This window comes from Mesoplodon bidens (genome assembly GCF_964165515.1).
Source record: "Mesoplodon bidens genome assembly, chromosome: 3".
NCBI lineage: Eukaryota > Metazoa > Chordata > Mammalia > Artiodactyla > Ziphiidae > Mesoplodon > Mesoplodon bidens.
The window spans coordinates 148,679,536-148,702,054 of record NC_138178.1 but is presented as its reverse complement, the minus strand read 5'-3'; the positions used below and the strand labels follow the sequence as shown (position 1 = coordinate 148,702,054).

The 22,519-nt window shown below is 44.8% G+C and overlaps 1 protein-coding gene across 1 annotated transcript in view; it reads right to left on the bottom strand.

Annotated features, from left to right (window-relative positions):
* The window catches only part of RGS6 (regulator of G protein signaling 6), a 574,555-nt gene that overhangs the window by 72,863 nt on the left and 479,173 nt on the right, over nt 1-22,519 (bottom strand). Inside the window, exons 7-12 of the mRNA XM_081227834.1 lie at nt 19,199-19,263; nt 15,552-15,628; nt 12,772-12,853; nt 11,260-11,334; nt 9,685-9,783; nt 7,996-8,057 (exon numbers count right to left, since the gene is read on the bottom strand). Of these exons, the coding sequence (XP_081083960.1) occupies nt 7,996-8,057; nt 9,685-9,783; nt 11,260-11,334; nt 12,772-12,853; nt 15,552-15,628; nt 19,199-19,263 (460 nt within the window). The remainder of the gene's footprint in view (nt 1-7,995; nt 8,058-9,684; nt 9,784-11,259; nt 11,335-12,771; nt 12,854-15,551; nt 15,629-19,198; nt 19,264-22,519) is intronic.

Here is a 22,519-nt window from a genome sequence, read left to right as displayed (position 1 = left end):
GTAGATACCACAGTACTACACGATTGGTTGAATTCACAGATGCAGAAATGGATGCCAAGAACAATGGATATGGAGGGCCAATTATACTTTATATGTGGATTTTCAAGTGCATGATGGTCATATCCCTAACTCCCGAGTTATTCAGGAGTCAGCTGTACTCAGGCACTCGAGGAGACTGAACGCGGCTGCCTTCTGCTGCAGGAAAGGCAATGAAGGCAGTGGTCCACTGCCCAGCCTATGGCAGCAGAGGCTGAAATGGCCAGAGAGCAGCCGTGAGCATCACAAGCTGTAATGAAACACAGGCTCACAGCCAGGTCTCTTTTAGAGAAATTTGGGGCTATTCAGAGGAGTGGTTGGAGGTGAGGTGGTGAGATTTAATGGAGATGCTAGTTCAAGAGAAGTGGTCGAGAGCCCAAGGTGGGATTTTGTAACCACACAGGGGCACAAGATATGACTATGTAATAGGCATTAAGCGTGAATGAAGATGTTCCTATGACCTAGCCCTACGTCCTGCCTTCTCAGAGCAGGGTCCAGGCAGGCAGGTATCCAGGATATAAGTGGAGGACCACATGAAGAAAGAGCTAAGAACTTCCTGCAGAAACGCCCAACAGTCTGCACCAAGGCAGCAGCTCAAGTCAGTAGGATCACCAATCAGTCAGCCAGTGCCAGTGGTAGCCAGTATTGGTCAGCAGGGAAATTTACTGTAGGAAGAGGAAAAGCTATTTTGTTAAGGTACAGTTACATAAATAAAGTTGGGTAGAGGCTTTGTAAAGGAAACAGTAAAATTACATGGGCATATGTATTTTCAATGTTCTGTCTTATTGGTAGAAGTAGGATGTATTGAATCATCAGAATTACATATATACCTCTCAGGGGTATAACAGGAATTTTTGATCAGCAAGGGGCTTGGAAATGCACACACTTTAGAAAGGAGGATGTGCAGTTTGATCTTCTTGAGATTCTAAGAGAAAGGGAGAGATTGGGTACTGTATTAGTTTCTAATGGCTGCTGTAACAAATTGCCACATACTTAGTGGCTTAAAATGACCTTCCAGTTCTAAGGGTCAGAAGTCTGAAGTGGGTTTTGCTGGGCTGAAATCAAGGTGTCAGCAGGACCGTGTTCCTTTTGGAGGTTTTAGGGAAGAATCCATCTCTTTGCCTTTTCTACCTTTTAGAAGCAGGCTACATTCCTTGGCTCATGGCGCCCTCCCATCTCTAAACCCTGCAAACCCCGTTCAGTGTTTGGGTTTTGACCCCGGTCCCTGACACAGAGCTCCTGAAACCCTTGTAATCTCCTGAGTGAGAGGAGTCTTTTGTTCTAATGAGGTGACTCTGGGTGGGCTTATGGATGGCTCCTGGCTGGGGCTGGTCACCAGAAAGACCAAGCCATGATTAGAAGCTTGGAACTTTTAGGCCCACCCCCTATTCTCTTGAGAAGGGAGAAAGTCTGGACATGGAATTAGTAATTGATCATGCCTACACGAGGAAGCCTCCAAAAAATCCCAATAGTATGGGATCCAGGGAGCTTCCAGTTGGTGAACACATCTACATGGGGAGGGTGACGCACCCCAACTCCACAGGGACAGAAGCTCCTGTGCTTGGGACCCTCCCAGACCTCACCCTATGTATCTCTTTGTCTGGCTGTTCGTCTGTATCCTTTATCATATCCTTTAATAAACTGGTAAGTGTAAGTAAGTGTTTCCCTGAGCCCTGTGAGACACTCTACAGATTAATCAAACCCAAGGAACGGGTTGTGGGAACCTCTGATTTGTAGCCAAGTTGGACAGAAGTTGTGGGTAACCCGGGAACCTACTATGACTGTCATCTGAAGTGAGTTGGGAGCTGTCTTACGGGATTGAGACCTTAACTTGTGGGATCTTATACCATTTCCAGGTAGAGTGTCAGAATTGAGTTAAATTGTAGGACACCCAGTTGGTGTCAGAGAATTGCCTGGCATGAGGAGAAAAATCCCCACACATCTGGTGTCAGAAGTACTGTGACACACTGCTATATATAAGATAGATAACTAATAAGGACCTACTGTAGAGCACAGGGAACTCTACTCAATACTCCGTAATGGCCTATATGGGAAAAGAATCTAAAAAAGAGTGGATATATACACGTTTAACTGATTTACTTTGCTGTACACCTGAAACTAACACAACATTGTAAATCAACTAGACTCCAATAAAAATTTTTCAAAAAGTACTGTGAGTGTGGCAGTTTCAGGGTAAAGGAAAAACACAGGAAAAGGAAGACTGGATTTTTCCCTACACAGCATCCCAAGAGTGAAGTATGTATATGGGATCTGGTTTACAAAGCAGGTGAGGGGAAGATGGAAAGATACAGTTAGGCTCTAGGGAAAATGGGCAGTGAGGGATGGCTTGCAGCTGTGGGAAATGATTAGTCAAGGGAAACAAAGGCATGGAATACAAAGCCTTGTGGGATAGTGACCATCATTCTTACTTTAGAAATACAACACAAATGTGCTACCGGATTCCTTAGGAAACTGGGGGCCTCTCAGTGGGAAGGAAACCTGGAGACTGAATGTGAGAAGGGGTGAAAAGGAGAGTGCGTTTGCACCCCCTTTGATATATGCACTTTCCAAATGATGATGCACAAAAGGGAACCAGGTAGGAAGAGCATCTGATTAGGAAGGGAATGAAAAGCAGAGCAGCACTGCAGACCCAGAAGAAGAAAGTTTGGTTCTCATTAATTCATTCATCTATTTTTTTTCACGTTGGAGAAGATGGGGAGGAGAGACAATATGAAGAAATAATTCCTTAATTATGGGTCACCCAGAGAAAAGATACGCAATAGAGAAACTCGGGAGGAGGGAAGGGACATGGAGGTGAATTTAGCCCCTCAGAAAGAAGAGCATATACCAGGCCAGGTATTGTGACCCCTTGTAGATCTTGGTCTGGACACAGTCACCCTGGCTTTAGTGTTACCTCTGATGGTTTCTCTTCTATCACCTAACGTGAGAAGCAAGGACCCTGCGGTGTCTGGAATCACATAAAAGCAATGTCATAATGACCTCTTGGCCCCTTTTATTCCTCCCTGAAACTATCATTAGACATTAAGTTCACGGACCTCTATCACCCTAGCATGCTTTTAATAGACCCTTAGGGTATGCAGTCCCTTGCTGTCTTATTTCATTAATTACATTTCATGATCACAGAGGGTCAGGAAGCAGAGGACGAACCAGCTCCAATTTCAGGGTGCAGCAGTGATCTCAGACATGCTCAAGAAAGCTGATGGTAAAAACTCAATTCAGCAGTCAGCTGTGATGCACAAATGGCTCCCAGGGATGGGGTAAGGATGAGCCGAGTACAGGAGCAGTTATAAAATGACACAAAGCCACCTTTCCATGTGGGGCAGCATGGTGTGATCCAGGCAGTGACTGGCTGGAGCTCAGTGCCACTAAGGGTGGGGAAACATAGCAAAATATAGAGACTCTTCAGACAATTTTGAACTAAAACATATAGATTTTTGCATTCTCAAAGTTGGTTTGTCCAGTGCTGTAAGGCTGGGGTGAATAAAAAGTGGACCCCTTGAGGACTCTTGTGAAGAGGACTAAGACCTCTTCTATTTGGCAACTTCAACTACTGAGGAAACATAGGTAAGATAAGTGACCAAAAGGGGCTCTGAGCAGAGTCTACAATGAAATAAACTCTATGCCCCTCGGCGCACTGTCTGTTATTTGGAAGAGCACACCTCACGAAGACTCTTTCCTCTTGCTTTAGGATGGAGATTAAAGAACTTGATTATGTGATTTCCTGGTGTGGTAGATCAGTTTTAAAAATGGAGTCTGTTCCCCAGCCCTTGAATCTGATCTGAGATTGTGACTTGCTTTAGTCAATAAAATGCAGCACAAGTGTCAGAGTGCCACTTCCAAGCCTCAAGAACCTTTGCATGCTTCTGCTCTCTTCCTTGGAATCCTACTATCCCCAGGTGAACAAGGTCAAACTAGCCTGCTGGAGGATGGGAGACCATGAGAAGGACTGCCCAATGGTCCCAGCTGAGGTCATCCTAAACCAGCTGAACCAAGCATGTGAGAGATCCCAGGCAAGATCAGTAGAGCAGCCAACCCAATCCATGGAGGCACCCAGACAAGAGGGTGGCCCAGTGGACACAGACATGTGTACATAGACTGGCACATAAACATGTGACCAGTAGTAAATGCATATTGTTTGAAGACACTCAGTTTTCAGGCGCTTTTTTTTTTTAGGCAGTTTGTTACTCAGCAATAGCTAACTGATACACCTGGCCTGGTACAGGTTGGAAATGGGAGTTGTTTAGTGAGGAAGAAGGGCTACTGGAGATAAGCCATGTTGACAGGAACAAGAAGACAAACCAGCAACTAAAAAGCATAAACAGAGACTCAAAGAACATAATGGTCTGGGGCCGTTTAGGGAAAGGGAAGCATTTTGTGGCACTTGATTCTGATCACTGACAGAGGTTTAAAGCACAAAATAAGAACACTGACCCTGAGTTATCCAGAAAACTTAACTGAAATGCAGTGTCTTTTCTTTAAGAAGGCAAGGGCATGTTTAAGAAGTATTTTCATTCAACATAGTTAAAATGAAAAGCTTAAGGTGTTAAGCATTATTTATCTGGAAAATTCTTCTGTGTGTGCAGGGACCATACTTCCTGAAGCAAAAGTTGGGTGACATCTCAGACAGACTTTTGTGCTGCTTCCAGGAAATGTAGTTTGGTTGCCATGATGTTGCAATTTTGGGGACATTTGACCACTCATGGAGACAATGAGACAAAATAGGTGAAATCAGGATGACCCAAGCAAGTCTGTGCAGAAGAGCCAACCTCTTCACGTACGGCCCCTCCTTCCTCAAAGGTGCCGGGTTAGTGGTGCCATAGGAGGCACCCAGGGGAGACACACAGATTGCAGGCTGCAGGGCCAGCCTTCAGCAGCCTGCGGGGCTCTCTGTGCTGGAGACTGAAAAGAGAGAGGGTGGGAAGAACTGCACTAACACAGAACTGCCATCTGCAGGGCCAGCCTCATTCCTTGGCCTGCCCTCTGTTCCTCTGGACACCACACACCCAGTTCATGCAATTCTGCTCCTTTCCAAAGCACCACACTGGAAAATAATAACAATCGTTCACGTTCATTGAATGCGCTGTGTCAAGGACTGGATCAAGCTCTTGCCGTGGATTCACCCATGAACCCTATTAGTTAAGTATTACTGCCCTCTCCCCTTTCAAGAGGTGGAACAGAGGCAGGGAGAGGTGAAGCAAATTGCCCAAGGTCACACAGTTAGAAAATGGCAGAGGCAGAATCCAAACCCAGAAGACTGGCTCCCCACCCACCCCCTAAATTGTTCTGTTCTGCTCCTTCAGTTTGCAAAGTTTCCTTTTTCTCTTCCCAGCTGGGTCTGCCTGCACCCTTTGACCCAGCCATGACTCTTGCCTTTTTTAGAACTGGACCTTTATGATCACCAGCCCTCTTGCCCTCTCCCCAATTTCAGTTCTCAGGGAACTAAGTGAAAAATGATGTGCACCTGTTCTCAGGGGGCTGCAGTCCTTTGCCTGATGGCCTCTGGCTAATTCCCACCATCACCTGGAGCAGGCCCAGGGAACCCAGATCCATCAAGGGGAAGTGGTGCCCACCTGAGATAGCTCAGTTGTCACTTCTGGCGAGCAGAGCAGTCGCACCCAAGGCCAGCTGCCAGCGCCACCTCCCTGTCCCCACCCCCGCAGAGCTGCTGACAGAGACCAAGGCTCCAGGCTGCTTTATCTCCTGCTAACACCCGTCTCCTCTCCCTCCTCCTCTATCTGGGGGTTTCCTTGTGGCTCTAATGAAAAGCCCTTGTGTCACATTGAAAAGTTGCCAGTTATTGCTGCTGGGAATAAAGTGCAGTCTCTGCTGGGTGGGGACTCATGAAAGCTTCAAGCTGCGGATCGAGGAGTGCAGGGCTGGCATGAATAATCTCTTCAGTGTGAGCAGCCTCTCAAGCATAATTAGATGGTACCCTGTGGTAAACAAACCAACAATAGGTGCGTCCAGCTCCCCTCCCCCACCGTGGCTGTCTCCTTTCCCGCCTTGCACACCTGCACAGCTGGCCTCCCTCGTGCTGACTGGTTTGGGATCTTTCCTTACACCCCAAAGATAAGACCAAGCTGGGTGTCCCCTTTGAGGTGAGCTCTCAGGTCACTGTGAGTGGTGGGTAGTGGCTTCCCCAAATCCTTGGAGACCTGGTCAGTCCACCGCAGAGAATTCAAACTGCAGGCTCCTCAACCTACTCGGAATCACTGAATCCAATTTCCTAGCACTACGGCTTGGGAATCTCCATGCTTAACCCCCTCATTCACCTGGATGATCACACTCAAAACCACTGACCCTAGCACTCAGACCCAGGGAAAGATGCTCCCGCATGCATGCTCTCCTAGGACTGCCAACTTTAAAGTGCCCTTGCAAGGCTAGCTCTGACCCTCACAGTATCCCAGGACAGCCATTTCTGTCCCTTTTTCACAGAGAAAGAAGCTTGTAGTTCCTCACAGGCTATGACACCAAGGGAATCAAGGTCCTCCCAGCTATCTCACTAACAAGCACTCTTCTGGGACAAAGGCAACCACAGTGCAATCTAAAAAGCAACCTGAGAGCCTATACTCCGGAAGCCCCACATTATGATAGTGGGGTGCGGTGGCTCCCCAGCCTCCAGGCTAAACCTGTGACCCCAGAACACTCGTCTAGATGTGAGCTCCAGCCATGGCAACGTTCTCAAGTACGTGCATTGGGGAAAATGGGAATATCAGTGATTCTCAACGGGGTCGATTTTGTCCCCTCCTAGGGACATGTGGCAACGTCTGGAGACATTTTTGGTTGTCATAAGCTGTGAGGTGGGGTTTTGGCACCTAGTGGGTAGAAGTCAGGGATGCTGCAAAACATCTTATCCTGTACAGGGCAGCCTTCTGCAACAAACAAGTATTCGGCCCAGAATGTCCATCGTGACACTGAGAAGTCCTGGAATAGATACAAGATGCCATTAAAGAGACGAGCCCATATCCAGGGATGTCCTTGGCCACCTGAGGGCAAAGTGTGAATTCCGGTTTGGAGTTGGGTGTGGAGTTTTCTTTGCCTCAATCTGCTGTTATTTATCTAGAAAGAAGATGTGGATGAACCTAGGGGCCAGCAGAGAAAAGCTTACAGGTTGAACACACAGCCAGCCCTCTGTGTGAGGTGGGCTTAAAGGACCCACTTTACTGTTATAGCCAGTAAATACTAAGACCCGGCTTAAGCCCTTGAGCTTTTAGATATTGGTCATTGCTTTACCAGTAGCATATGGATGAATAAACCTTCAGCTTCGGGCTGCTTGCTCAGATTTATTCCATACAGACTCCCCAGGTGGTCTCCCCTCTTCACGGAGAGTCCAAACACAGACCGTTTCGTTGACAAAATTGAGTTTCCCACGAGTTAACAAGGTGGAAGCAGCTCCTGGTGCAGACTGTAGCACAAAGGCCCTGGCGGAAGCCAGGCTGGAGGTCCCACATATTTTCTTTACAGTTGATTCCATGCAGTTGGCTAGTTGATGGTGTGTGGAGGTGGAACGCCTCCTGATGGACCAGTCCCCTCCTGTTTGTGCAGCCAGCACCCCAAAGGGCATACGTAATTTCTTTCCCCTTATAAAGTGAATCTGGGCCTTTTATAGCCGAAAAGGGAGCAATTCCATTTGAATTAATCAAGAGGCTGAAGGTAAAAGTGCATTAGGTAGCTTTTAAGGATGTTCTTCCTTGATTGACAAGGTCCCTCGGCCACCCCCCCCCCCCAAAAGCTTTAGCAACAGAACATTTCTTGACATCACTCAGGGGAGGTCTGCTACCTTAGCTGTATTCACACAGGGTCTGTGGTTTTTTCACCCATCAGTTTAAGAAATGACTGTGGTCTGCCTCTTGGTACACACTTGTTAGCCATAACCCTGTAACATTTCTCCTTTGTTAAATTAGAAGAAAGTAGTAATATTATTAAGGGGAAACATACCTTTCAGCCACTTTGGACATTTTTAAACGATGCCTGTCAATCTGTGCATTCAAAAATGTTATCTGGGGAAAGGCAGAACGGAAGTGTTAAGACCAAACTGGAATTTTTCCCCCCCTTCACCCCAGGAACCCCAAACCTGTATTTCTACCAAGGTCCAAACACCTCCTCTGGACAGACTTCTCTAGCCCTCCAACTCGACACTCCAGCAACCATGTTGCCCTTTTGGAAATTCCTACCACACTAAGAAACACACTCTACAATTTAGCCTACATCACATATTCTCCTGTGTTGTGTTACAGCTTAAGTTTTTTTTTTAATAGATCTTTATTGGAGTATAATTGCTTCACAATACTGTGTTTCTGTTCTACAATAAAGTGAATCAGCCATATGCATACATATATCCCCGTATCTCTTCCCTCTTGTGTCTCCCTCCCACCCTCCCCATCCCACCCCTCTAGGTGGTCACAAAGCACGGATCTGACCTCCCTGTGCTATGCAGCTATTTCCCACTAGCTATCTATTTCACGTTTGGTAGTGTATGTATGTCCATGTCACTCTCTCACTTTGCCCCAGCTTCCCCCTCCCCCGACCCCATGTCCTCAAGTCCATTCTCTATGTCTACGACTTTATTCCTGCCCTGCCATTAGGTTCATCAGTACCATTTTTTTTTTTTAGATTCCATATATATGTGTTAGCATATGGCATTTGTTTTTCTCTTTCTGACTTACTTCACTCTGTATGACAGACTCTAGGTCCATCCACCTCATTACAAATAACTCAATTTCGTTTCTTTTTATGGCTGAGTAATATTCCATTGCATATATGTGCCACATCTTCTTTACCCAGAAGTGAATGAAAACTTAAATATAGTAAATATTCTACAAAGCTTAGCAACAGCATGGAGGTAACACACACACCATAAGGATCTGGTCTGGCTAATCTCCAGTGATCTCCTACCCAACTTTCACACCTACATCATGCCCATGTGCTTGGTGTACTTAACTGGCACAGAGTAGCTATTTTCCATACATCTGTTCCCTTTTCCCCACTCAATAATAAAGTTGTCAAGGGAAGGCACCTCACAGTTTATGCCTTTGGGTGCCCCCTAGAAGCCAGTAAAGCATAATGTAAAGTCAAGTCACTTCATTACCAGTGAACCCCTGGAAAGCAGTAATGTAATTAGGCATTGTCTGTGACCTGGGTTGACTAGTTAACTCCTCATCATGAAGGAAGATAACATGGAACCAAATCATGCTGAAGTGGCATTGTGGGTAGGGTTTGCTTTATCTGTCAACCTTTGTTTTGAATCAGAGCAATAACGTTGGTGGTCCTGAGCTGGCTTACTCTGGAAGTGCAATACAATTTTAAGGACGCTGTGACACGAGTCCCTCCTGCCTCCAGCTCCCACAGTGTCTTGGGGGAAACCCGACTACGGCAGTCAGCCCATGGTGTTGGGGTAACTCATATGTCCTTTTCTAGTAACTGCTGGAGTAACTTGGTGGAGAATTTGTCTTCTCGAGCCTCCGTGAATTATTCACACGCAGTGCCCAAAGGTTCAAGTCACCCACAGCTGGGTTCCACTGTGCTTTCCAGGAACTCAAAGCTCACTCAGCCTCCAGAGGTGGCCATTCAAAAGGTTTTCAAGCTGGTGACACCTCCTCCTTAGACTGCAGTAGCCCATTCACTCACCTCTTTCCGGACGTCCTCTTTTGTAGTTTTCCTGACTGGCTGACTGGGGACGTGCACTGGGCTTTGCGACTGGGATTCTTCAGTCACGCCGTACACTGACTAGAGAAGAAACAAGAATATTGAATCACGCACCCTCAGAGTTGAAGGGGGTCCGAAGGGTCAGCTAGTTCAAGCGCTCATCTGATGCTTCCAATCCCCTCCATGACATCCTGACAATAAGTGAGTGGCCTCTGCTTGAAATTCTCCAATAATGGGAACTCTGCCTCTTGAGGCAGCTGGTCTATCTTTGAGTTACCACTATTAGAAAATCCTTCCTTTCACTGAGCTTAAATGGTCTCCTTGTGTATCAGTGTTTCTCCAAATACAGTCCATAGACCATCTGCAAAGAGTTATCTCGGGTACTCGGTAAACAGGTACATTGCCGAGTTCTACCCAAGACCTCCTGAATCGGAATCTTCATGGATGGGGTTCGGGAACCTGCACTTTTATCAAATGCCCCAGGTGATTCTGAGACACAGGAAAGTTCAGGAACAATTCCTGAAGATTATGCAGGAAGATAAAGATCCCCTCTAGATTTTCTGTTTGTCAACAGATGACATGCCTGTCTGGTACAAACTTGAGATGGCAGGGTTTCCGATTTTTTCCTTTTAAGCTGGCCAGTTTTCTGGACACAGATTTTCCACTTGCCCACAGCTATGGCTACTTTTTAATCTGTTCCTTCTGTTAGAGACAGATTAAAGACAATCTTTGTTCTGGGAAAGAAATAAAACACTGAAGGGTATGCAATTTATAGCTGAAATCTATAAAATCAAGAAAGGCTCAGGGTGCATGTGGGCTCCATGAAATTCTGGAATATTAGAATTAGGGGGCCTTTAAAGACTAAATGGGGACATTTTAAGAGTAACATTGAAGTATAATACAGTGGGCATCAATATCTCAATGAAGAACAAAATATATAAGTAAATTCAAGTAGTTGATATATATGTCATGTCACATATATATTGATAGAGGAGAGAGAGCCACTGCCCCTTCCAGTATAGTGAAACACAAAGGATCACTGGATCATTCACAGTCGGGTGAGATGGTGATTTGACTTTGGGAGACCTAGCGATATTAAAAGACTTGCATTTGTGTCAAAGTACCAAGCTGGCCTTCGCCTGTGGTGTTGCCCTACTTTTGTTCCTTATGTTTCCCTTCCTCTCTGCTGTCTCCCCAGAGCCAACTGCTACTTACCCTTTAGACCTCTGCACCCTCGAGCCTGCTATGGAAACCCTTGGGAAGCCCCCGGTCTGGGGCACCCTCCCGGTCTTCCTGAACCGTCCTGTACTTCCCACCGTTGCCTGCTGGCTTGCCTCATGCCTACCAGGCTGTGGGCTTTGTAAGACTTGCCACTATATTTCTGCAGCCAGAACGGTGCCAAGCACACACCAGCCACTCCATAAATATTTGTAGAATGAATGATATGGTTTCAAAGGATGAAACAGGGAAGAACTACAAATAGTAAATTATTATTTGAACAGTAACGGAAATGGAAGGGTGATCCCAAGAATTTTTAATGCAGCTAAACTAGCGAACCTTTTTAACCTTTTGCGGGTTCTTCAAACGTCGACATTTTCTGATATCCATTTCTGTTGTGTTCACACAGCCTGGCTGAGAGAAAAAAATCATCATATAAATTACTAAGTGAAAATCATACATTCCAAGTTGGCTCAAGTGACACTATCAGAACCCATCTTTATCTTTTCCATTACAGATAATACATGACTACCCCCATTTTGCCATTTACAGTTTTTTTTTTTTACAAAGGTGTTTCACCTACAGTATGTGTTCCTCCAGAGTTCTCATATGAATGAAAACAGCTTACCTCATATTACCTAAGGATGATAAGTAGAGAGTACAGTATACAGTTTATAAGAGTAAACTTATTATTTCAATTGGTGGATGGCTTCAGTCAGAGTCTTTGTTCTTTCATATACCTAACCAGCTAAAACCACTCCACTATCAGGATAGGGAATTTTTTTTTTTTTTTTGGTTTTGCTTTTAATCAGACTTGAGGAAGGCTGACATAGTTTATTCGTTTTAGTTCCATTTCATGAGGAAAATGTAAGATTTATTTTAGTAATATGAAATTAGAAATGCATGAAACCTCATTATTCGTGGATTTTGTATTTGTGATTTTGCCTACGTGCTAAAATTTATTTATAACCCCCAAGTCAGGGCTTGTGGTGCCTTCATGGTCATTTGTGGACGTGCGCAGAGCAGGAAAAATGTTGAGTTGCCAGACCTGCGTGTTCCCGGTGAGGTGCCTTCTTATTTCATCTCATGCTGCAAACAAGTGTCCTTTGCACAGTCTATTTAGCACCAGTTTTACACATTTTTGTGTTTTTGTTGGTGATTTTGCCCAAGCCCAGTGCTGATGTGCTGTCAAGCATTCCTAAGTGCAGGAAGGCTGGGATGTGCTTTATGGAGAAAATAGGTATGTTAGATAAGCTCCATCTAGGCGTGAGCTATAGTGCTCTTGGCTGCGAGTTCAATGCCAGTGATCAACAATATACATTAAATAAGGTGTCTGTAAACCGAAACACACTTTAAACAAGGTTATGTATTGATCGGTTGATGAAAATGTGACTGGAGGCTTGCAAGAACCTAACCCTGTATCTCTCTCAGGATAATGGTTCAGCATCCGCTAATTCAGTGTTCTCGGCGACTTCATAGAACATAACCACAGTAACAACAGTGGTTGCATTTGAAAGAGAATATTCTAGAAGTTGGAATTGAATGACAGTAGGAATGGAAATTGCTTAACTTAGGACTGGAAACTTCAGGGCCCAAAGGTCCCCAGGTGGAATTCCCACAGCTCCCCATTTCCAATTTCATATTTGCATGGATGTATAATTTTTAAAAGGTGGAACTGACCTATATTCCAGAAAATCTACTGAGATGATATGAATTAATGGCAAAACCAATTTCACAAAGCTTAGCAATTTTCTTAAAAGTGAGATGCCTGGTGGCTAAAGACAGTCTTTTCTTTTAAGTGAAGGGAGAGAGAAAATGTAAAACTTAGAGAACTAAGCAGAGCTTTCTCACCACTGGCCTGTGGACGTCCCAAAAGGCTCGTTCTTGACTATCCAAAATTTTCCTCTCTGTCTTGTCCTTTTTCCGATCAATCCTGAAAGAGTGAAAAAGGGGAAATCAGAGGCCTTTAATTCTGTTTTTCCTCCATGATCCATGTGTCAGCTCTGTTCTCCCTCTTTTAGGAGCTTAGTGTGCACAGGGCTCTTGGCACCTGTGTGGTCCCTGCTTTCTGCAGAGCTGTACAATATGGGTGTATGGTTCCCTCAAGGTAACCTCAAGAAGCCCACACATGGTAAGAGAGCTTGTTTTCAGCTAGGTTGCAAATGACCAATTATGTGTAATGAACAGGGTGAACCTAATGAGGGTTCAGGAATGCAGCTGTCCATTTGAATTATTAAGATTTGGATTATTAAGAGCTGCATAAGTTGTTGACATGCCCCACATCAAAGTGGCTACTATTGCATATTCAAATTATGGGAAGGAATATAACCATAGGCTTGTAGTGTTTCATCCTCAAATTTGAAAGTTTGCTTTAGATTCAGAGTCAGTAGAAATGTCTTCAAAATGCTGCAATTGTGTGTTTTAAAAGTCACTTAAACCATCTGGCTTCCTAAAAGCAAAGTAATAACACTAGTGTGTGACAACATCCAGAAGGCAAATACCTCTGGCCTCAGCTGGGGGAGGTACAAATTGCAAGACAGACAGACAGACAGATTCTTTATGTTGTGATCGCATAGATACGAGTGTTTAAAAAAAAAGCCTGTATTACTTCATATTATCTCTCTAAGTAAAAAGTAACTCGGATTAATTGCTTTGTAAGTGCTGGTTCTTGGCTCTCTTGGGAGTACTTTAGTTTATTGGACTGACTGAAATAAAGTCATAATAACCCTGTGATTTTTGTGATAGTTACTGTGTACTTAAATGGCCCACAATTATAATGTAATCACAGAGTTCATCAAAAAAAGTGAATCGAGAAATACCGTATATGTACAAAGTGGCACTTTTCCCTCCTTTTATAACATTCGATGCTGTGTGATCCCGAAAGTGTAAATCAGCCCTCCTCTTCACTTCCCGGGGGCTTCTGAGTGCACTGGCTCAATCCTGCCTCCTCCTCACCTATTCACCCACCCTCCCGCTTTCTCCTTCCTCAGGGGCCAAGGCTCTTCCTGATGCAGCTCAGCACCCAGTGTCTGGTGTCCACCTCCCTCGGGGGTTTCTGGGAGAACCGGGGTGGTGGGCAGGCCTGTGGATTCATGGGTTGGAGGTAGAGACTGCAGAGGGAGGAGGAGAGCAATGACACCATGAGGCCCACTGGACCCAGTGACCTTAAGTCATTGTCATCTGTGACCGTACCTGTGATCAATGTCACCCACGCTGCCCAGAGAGTGCACAGGGGGTCCTCTGAAGACCCACGGGGGCTGCTCAGGTGCCAGTGGTGCCCAGAGAAAAGGTACTCAGCTCCTCCCAGCTCAGCATCCCTTTCCCACCCCCTCCTCTGTCCCATTTCTTCCATTATCACTTGAAGCTAAATCAGAGCCCATTGCTAGAAAGGACAAGAGAGAACTGCACCTGAGCAAGTCCATTTCCCAGAATCAAAAGGATCTGGTTGATGACCATGTTTGTGGGGTGGGGGACATTTACTACCCACTTCTCCTGTCTCCTTAGAGAGGAAGGAATTTCCACTACACTCGCTGGGAAGGAAGGATATGGGAAAAACACTCCAACTTTCTCCTCCTTTCATCTCTTGTAGACTTAACTTACTGGCAGACTTGAAAGAAGAAATTTAGAAAGCTGGGGCTTCCCTGGTAGCGCAGTGGTTAAGAATCCACCTGCCAATGCAGGGGACAAGGGTTTGAGCCCTGGACCAGGAAGATCCCACATGCCGCGAAGCAAGGAAGCCCACGCGCCACAACTACTGAGCCTGCGCTCTACAGCCGGTGCTCCGCAACAAGAGAAGCCACCACAATGAGAAGCCCGCACATCGCAATGAAGAGTAGCCCCCGCTCGCCGCAACTAGAGAAAGCTTGCGTGCAGCAGCGAAGACCCGACACAGCCAAAATTAAATAAATAAATTAAATTAATTGTAAAATAAAAGAAATTTAGAAAGCTGAGGTCGGTCCTTCTGGGCCCTGTCTGGGTCAGCCTATTCTCAGGACACCTGTTCTCTGCGTGCAGTAAACTTACAGGGAGGTGGGGACAGCCCTGTAGATACCCAGCTCTGCCCAGGATGTTTAATTCCAGGGTAAAGATCTGTGGTCACAGATCCAAAATCATGTCCTATAACTAGTTTATCAGTAACAATCTGACATTTCAGACTCCAAATGTCTGACTTCTATGCCTTATTTTTGATTAGTTCTGAACCCCTCCCCTCGGGAGATACGGTGGAGGGGCCACTTGTTGGCCTGCCTAAAACTCCAGTATGTTTTCCTATGAAGACGAAGTTCCCAGTCCAACAAGTAAAGTGGGTCTGATGGTTTTTAGCCTCTGAGCACAGAAGAAGATTTGGAAATCTCCTTGGGAATAAGGTACATCTTCTTAGGACCAGAGTTCTACATTTGGGAGGAATCCCATTGCCTGCTGAAACACATGCTTTGGAAATTGCTTTAGAGTGCCATGGGTGACAGAGATGCAACTTATCCATCCTGAACTTGATTTCTACTCAGTTGCTGTCATGAGAGAGACAGTGACTAACCATAGCTGGCTGGCCATGGAAGGAACCCCCACTCTCACACCACCTCTGAATTCCAGAGAGTGTTTTTCTCTTTGCAAGGGTCTCTATTAAGTTCACCTACTTTACTTGTGCTTCTGCTTGCATAAAGATGAATTCCCACTTCCTTGCAAAGGCCCTCTGGAGTCTCGCTAAGTTTTCCTAATGAGAAATGAAAATCAACAAGAAGGCATTAATCATCGTAAGTTTGCACATCGACAGCTATACTTATTACAAGGCAGCCATCTATTTTGGTTACTCCCAACAATACAGTAGGGCCCCACTTTAAATCCACTGGATGTGAACCCAATCTGACTTTGCACCAGACCCTGCTGTACAGAGCAGAACTATTAATATTCATTTACACACCCATTAAGTCTGATGCCTCTGTGGTTCCCCCTGATTCCTCTTTTCTTGTGTGTTTTACAAGAACACGACTCACACAGCACTTATAAAGGCCACTGAAGATAGGGAGAATTGGTAGTGGTTGTTCATGCAGGATTTAGGGAAGGGATGAGGGGTGTGTTTGCAACTGATTGCAAAACCAAGAATGGATGTCTCAAGACTTGTCCTCCAGCAAGCAGAGGGCTAGGAAGGTGGCAGGGAAGGAGAACCCAGAGGACCTGGCATTAACAACTTTGAAAGTCCAGACTCAAAAGTGGGAAAGAAGGGAGTGCCTAGGTTTGTGATGGTCATGAAAGGAAAACCCCAAAACAAAAAGAAAGAAAAGGCATCCAGGGTCATCTTTAGAGGAAGAGGGAAGAAGTCTTTTCTCGAAGCCTGTAGAGTAGCCTAGCAGCACAACAGGATGGTGGGGAGGGGCGTTTGACAGGTCCCCTAATGACCCGCCTAATCCTGATGGAATGCAGGGCGAGAGCCCACATTATGCTGTGTATTTTCATAGAGCTTATGCCAACACTAACTGATTACCTTCATTAGTGGATTATTAACATAAAAGGAGCTTTGGTTGAAGACCAACACACGTGAACTCAGTTATTACCAAGGCTTGCTGTACGAGTACCTCAAAAAAACTGTCCCTTAGATTTTCCCACTGTTCACAGGAAGCAAAGCTGGTAAAGCCTGAATGTCAGTCAGCTGGGGAGCAGTTACATAAATAATGACACAGTCATACCATGGAATACTAGGCAGCCATTAAAAATGAGAATGTAGATGATTATTACTGATATGGAAAGATTCTCAACATCCTTACAGTATATGACTGGACAAAGCAGCTTACACTATAATGTTTGTGGTGTGATTCAAGTTTTCTTGTTAGAAAAAAAAGGTATGTACAGAAAAAAGCTTAGGAGAGAAGGATTGCAGGCTATTTTCTCTCCTTTCTTTGCTGTTTGAATTGTTGTTTTTACAAAGGGATGATGTAATCAGAAAAAGTTAATAAAATTACTGAATTTTGAAAACAAAATGTCTTTTTAGTTTCTAACCACTTTTAGACAGAATTTCAACCTGAAAGAACATCTTAACACCATATTCTTTGCAAATACCAAAGCAGAATATTGTAGGATAAGAGAAAAGAAAACAGAATAAAATATGTCAGGAGTTGGTGCTGTCTTGTTTCCGTTTAGGAGCTTTTTTAAACAAGGGAACTACAGGGAAGGGAGACATGGGATGGAGGGGCCACATGCTTCTGCCATCTGGGTTGTTTCTGTAGGTCATATTCAGGAAGTGATGTAGTCATGCCAAAGTTAAAGCACTTTGCACTGGGCGCACAAAGAGTCAGAGAGCAGTCTTCTAGAAGAGGGGTGATTGCTGGTGCACAAGGGCAGATAGGGCAGGGACTGGGTGCCTAAGATGCTCAGAGCCACAGAACCACCATGCTAGGGATGCTGGGGAAAATTATAACGTTCCAACAGATTTATGTTTCACGGCTCCCTTGGATAAGTAAACTTTAGCCAGGTCCTAACACTCCCAGTAAACTCCTGCACTGCAACCTGCACTGCTCTCTCCCCCCATTCACAGGTCCTGTGATGCCAGTGGGATCAAACAGGGTGGAGGGCCACGCACCGGTCCTGCTCTCTTGACGGCATGCACATTCCCCTTGGGCTGCAGAGAGGGGAATGGTGGCTCAGTGCATTGGTGGGCTTGGGTGTAGGTAACCAAGGGTGACAAAGTTTGGTAGAGTGGGGCCTCACGCTTGGTTTGGAAGACTGAGACAGCAAAAGTAGGAGGGACATTGGGGAGGTGGGTGGATCTGAGGTGCTATTCGTGCTGGATTATCCAGGGGAGGATTCTTCACTGCCCCTAACGTTGCCCCTCCGCCTAGCTGCCAGCTCTTCAGTCATTCCATGGCTCAGCAACACCTCCTCTGGAGGGTATAAGAAAAGTTGGCCAGTATCCTAGGTTTTCTGTGACCCATACAAAGTGTGGTTTCGGGAAAAGAGTTTGCAACCCCAAATTTTAAACATTTAAAACATTATCTGTGAATCTTCAAGTTCTCTGTGCCTTGGCTCTGTTAAATGGGAATGGATATGAGTGTGGCTGGGTCTCCAATTTCTGTAAGAAATCACACTTTGTAAAGAAGGTGGAGGTGGAGGAAAGCTGGGAGAGTATATTGCCATCTGACATACATCTTATCTTCTGGATTGGATTTGGTCCTTAGATTTTGCACTTACTGCCAAGCACAGGTGAATCAGGTATGAAGATGCAATTAAAAAACCTATCATATATTAAACTAAAAAATTATCATACAATAAATTTGTTTTTTTTCTTTTCGTGTATAGTACTATAAATTTGAACACATGTATATATATTCATGTAACCACCACCACAATCGGAATACAGAATGGTTCCATCACCCCCCAAAACTCCCTTCTGGTATCTCTTTATAGATGCATCCTGGAAGCCACTGATCTGTTTTCCCTCATGATAGTTGTGTATTTACAAAAGTGTCACATAAATGGAATCACACAGTTTGAAATCTTTTGAGATTGGCTTCTTTCACTCAACATAATGTCTCTGATATTCATCCAAGTGGTTAGATGAATAGTTTATTCCTTTTCCCTGAAGAGCAGTATTCCATTACATGGCTGTAGCATAGTTCATTTAATCATTCACCTGTTAAAGTGCATTTGAGTTGTTTTCAGCTTTGAGTTATCACACATAAAGCTGCTATGGACATTAGTGTACAGGTTTTTGTGTGAACGTAAGTTCTGATTTCTCTAGGGTATGTATGTAGGTATGTAAAAGTGGGATTACTTGGTTGTAGAGTATGTGTGTGTTGAACTTTATGAGAAACTGCTGAACCATTTTCCCAAGTGGCTGCACCATTTTGCACTCCCACCAGCAATACAGGAGAGCTCCAGTTGTTCACCACATCCTCACCAGCACTTGGCATTATCAGTCCTTTTAATTTTAGCCATTTTAATAGGTGTGTAACAGTATCTCACCATGGATTTAATCTGCATTGCTCTAATGGCTAATGATGGTGAACACCTTTGTCATCTTTGTGTCCTCTTTGGTGAAGTGCCTGTTCTAGTCCTTTGCCAACTTTTAATTGAGTTTTTTATTGCTGAGTTTTGAGATTCCTTTATTTAAAGAAGCAATCTATCATGATGGTAAGAGGAGCTGAGAACAAAAGAGGGAAAATAGAAGAGACTGTCTTTCCACTGTCTGAAGGGGTTGGGGAGGGAAAAAGGGAAAAATACAAGCTGAGAAAGAACTGCAGGTATTCTACACTCTCCTCCCATACCTTTCCTGGAAAATAATCATACTTACTGCTTCATAATCTGCCAGTTCCAGCCTTGCTTTATTCTGCATTGTCCTCTTACAGAGGTAGATGGCTGAAGGAAGAAGAGAAATTACAACATATACAAACCCAGCAGGGTGGTGGAATCGTAAATTCATCCACCCAGTTGTTCATCCACTCATCCATCCATCCATCCACTCATCCAGCCATCCAGCCAGCCAACCATCCATCCAGCCAGCCATTCCCCTCTATGTGCCCAGCCCTGTGCAGTCAAGAATACGTTTCTACGTGGAAGCCATGACACCTGACCTCTGGGAATCTGTCTGCAGGTCAGGATCAGATGAGGGCCACCATCTTCCAATCCTGACAACCCCCTTCATCCTCCTCACTCTGTTTCTCCCCAAACAGGGCAGAGGCTGTGTCCTGCTCAGCACGAACCCCTGCACCTAGCACCAGGGCCTGGCCTGCCAGGTGGAATGAGTGGACAGTGGAAAGGGAGGACAATTCAGGTGTCAGGAAGGGCTCAGGAAGGGCTCTTAGCCCTCAGTTGCCAGGATATTCTTCCTCAAACATGGCCTTCATCACTTCCTCTCCTACCTCTGCTTCTTCGGTATCTCCTTCTTTCTCTAGCGCCAAGTAGAACGACCCAGGGGAGATAACAGATGAATGGTATGAATGAACAATAGAATGACCAGGAGGGAAGGTCGGAGAAGACCAGGGCTGACCTACTGTTTGACAACTTAATTATACCAGGAACTCTAGTCAACTCCTTGCTGGGTTAACCGACCTCCTCCGTGTGGTCTGAAAAATTTCCTGATGCAGCCTACGATATGCTGGAGCCTTCTGGTAGCAGCTTACTCTGTAATGCCCACACCTCTGCTCACACAGTCGAGTCTGTGGGTGAGAGTCAATTGTGTTTGTTCTCAAACCTGCTTATGTTAGGCATACTTGTTATTTTAATAATGTACATTCACTTAGTATTACATGCACTGGTGAAATGAATGGGAAAAGAGAGAGCATTTTTGTTTCAATGACGATCCAGTTGAATGTTTTTTGAATAACCTGATAAAGGAGAGTCAGCTAAGACAATTGCTGATGAATTTGGTATAGGTGAGAGAACTGAAAAAAACGTGAAAAAATAGCAGAAATCTGAGCGGGGCCAACATACAGTTGCTTTAAAAGTATTTTCGAAATTCTTGATGCACTTTAAAGATGTCAAATCTGGATGGTTTAAGTGTGGTTTATTTAAGAAAGAAACTCAAATTATGGGGAACGATAATCAAAGAGAATCTTTCACTCTACCTCAAAAGGCTGTTGAATGAATGTTTCTTTGTATATTTTACATTAATTTGAGGTCATTAAGGTATGTATGTATCACTTTTTCATACCAACTCACCAACTTTTCCAATGAACCAAACAGCTACAGCTCTGCACTGTGTCAGATAAGGGGGTATCTCCTCTATTACAAGGTACCTCCTTTGTCACCAACTAAGGCAGCCTGTGGAATTGGGGCAACCTGCTGCAGGAAGCCTGGCATGTCACCAGCCCCAGCAGACCTGGTCTCAATGACCCAGGAGAGGTGTAGGTCAGCGCGGGTGGCGGCTGCTTTGACGATGTTGCCTCAGACAGTATTTTGTATTGGCCAAATGTGAAACTCAGGAAAGCGTAACCCAGATTTGGTTTTTATTTAAGCAGAAAGAATCATCCCAAGAAATTTCCAACCCATCTGGCTCAAAATGGGCCAGCTAAGTTGAGAAGTAAAGTACCATGAGCGGAAGGCAAAGCCAGTACCTCTACTGATGACCACGAGCTACACGATCAAATGCTGGCGGCCCCCTTCCTGTACAGCTAATATCACAGGTTGGGCAGTTGGTTCACCATAACTGGGAAGGCAGCACGTAGCTATTGAGGGGACCTTCCTCTTGGCACAGACCTTCCCTGGGGCTTGTCTGTCTGCACTTCCTTGGTGCCTCAACAGTGCTCCCTCTGACACCTAACTAATCAAGTGACCACTGGCAACAAAGCCAAGTCCTCAAACAGGGCATCCAGGGGACTTGCTTTAAGCCCAGATGTTGGTTTTTCTTGGATGTGTAATTTCTCATTGAAAAATCTTTGTCTTGTTGCCCTCACGCTGGCATCTCATTGCCATCTCAATCTCACCAGCATCCTACCACGACGAAAACGGAACACAATTAAAAACTCTATAAAGTCAATAGATTAACGTGTTACATGTGCAATTAAACATTTAAAAAGTATTGAACGTATCCTATTTCAACGTCCTTAAAAAACTCACTCCCTTTCCAAGCTTTCTGTCTTTACTAGTGCCATCATAATTAACCTCAATCTCCTAAACTAGGGAACATATAAATCACTTATTTCTCTGTTGTCCTCGTACCCTCTAACTACTTCTTAGAACAATGGAATTTTAGCATTGGAAGTAACCTTGGGGACCATCAAGTACAGACACCTCATTCACAGATGGAAAAATTAAAGGCTCAGAGAAGTGAAGTGATTTACCCATGGACTAGTTGGTGGTAGAGGTGGAACTAGAATTGAGGTCTAGTTCAGAGGGATGTCTCCACTATGACATTCACTGCCCCACTTACTCATTCATTGATTCATTCATTCACCCATTTAAAAATCTGAGTGCCTCTTATGTGCCAAGCGGTATTTCAGGTCTGGGGAAATCACCACAATAGCAGAGCAGCTACCACATGTATGGAGCTTACTGAGCATCAGGCAGTGTTCTAGGGACTTTCCAAATGTCCACTTATTTATCCTCATAATAACCTATGAGGTGAGTTCTGTTATTAGCCTCATTTCATAGATGAGGGAATTTTGCAGGTTATTCCCCATCGTTGGGGACCCACAATGGCCCTCTAAAGCTGCTGAATCTATTGTAAACGTCTCTCCTTGACTACGAAGGCCTTTTTATAAACTTGCCCATTCCAAATTATTCAACCTTCGTAATCATTCTTCATCAACATAAAATCTTTGAGTACTCAGATCAGACTCCTCAGCATCCTCTTCTTGCCCCCGTCATGCTGCCTCTCCCAGCCCGGGATGCTTGGAGGGTAAGCCTATATAACTCACTCAGATCTGTGACAGAGCAACTGACACAGAGTGGGTGACCAGTGCACGTTTGCTGAATGAATGAAAGCTTCCTGGTTCTTCCTCAATCCGAGCCATGTCTATTCTGAAGTCTTAGCTTTGGTGTCACATCCCTTCTGGCAAGAGGGCTACCACGACAAAAGTAAGATCGAGCATCACCCTGGAGGTAATAATGCCCACCACCACCATGGTTTTTACTGACTCCTTACTGCATGCCATACACCTAAACTTATACCCAT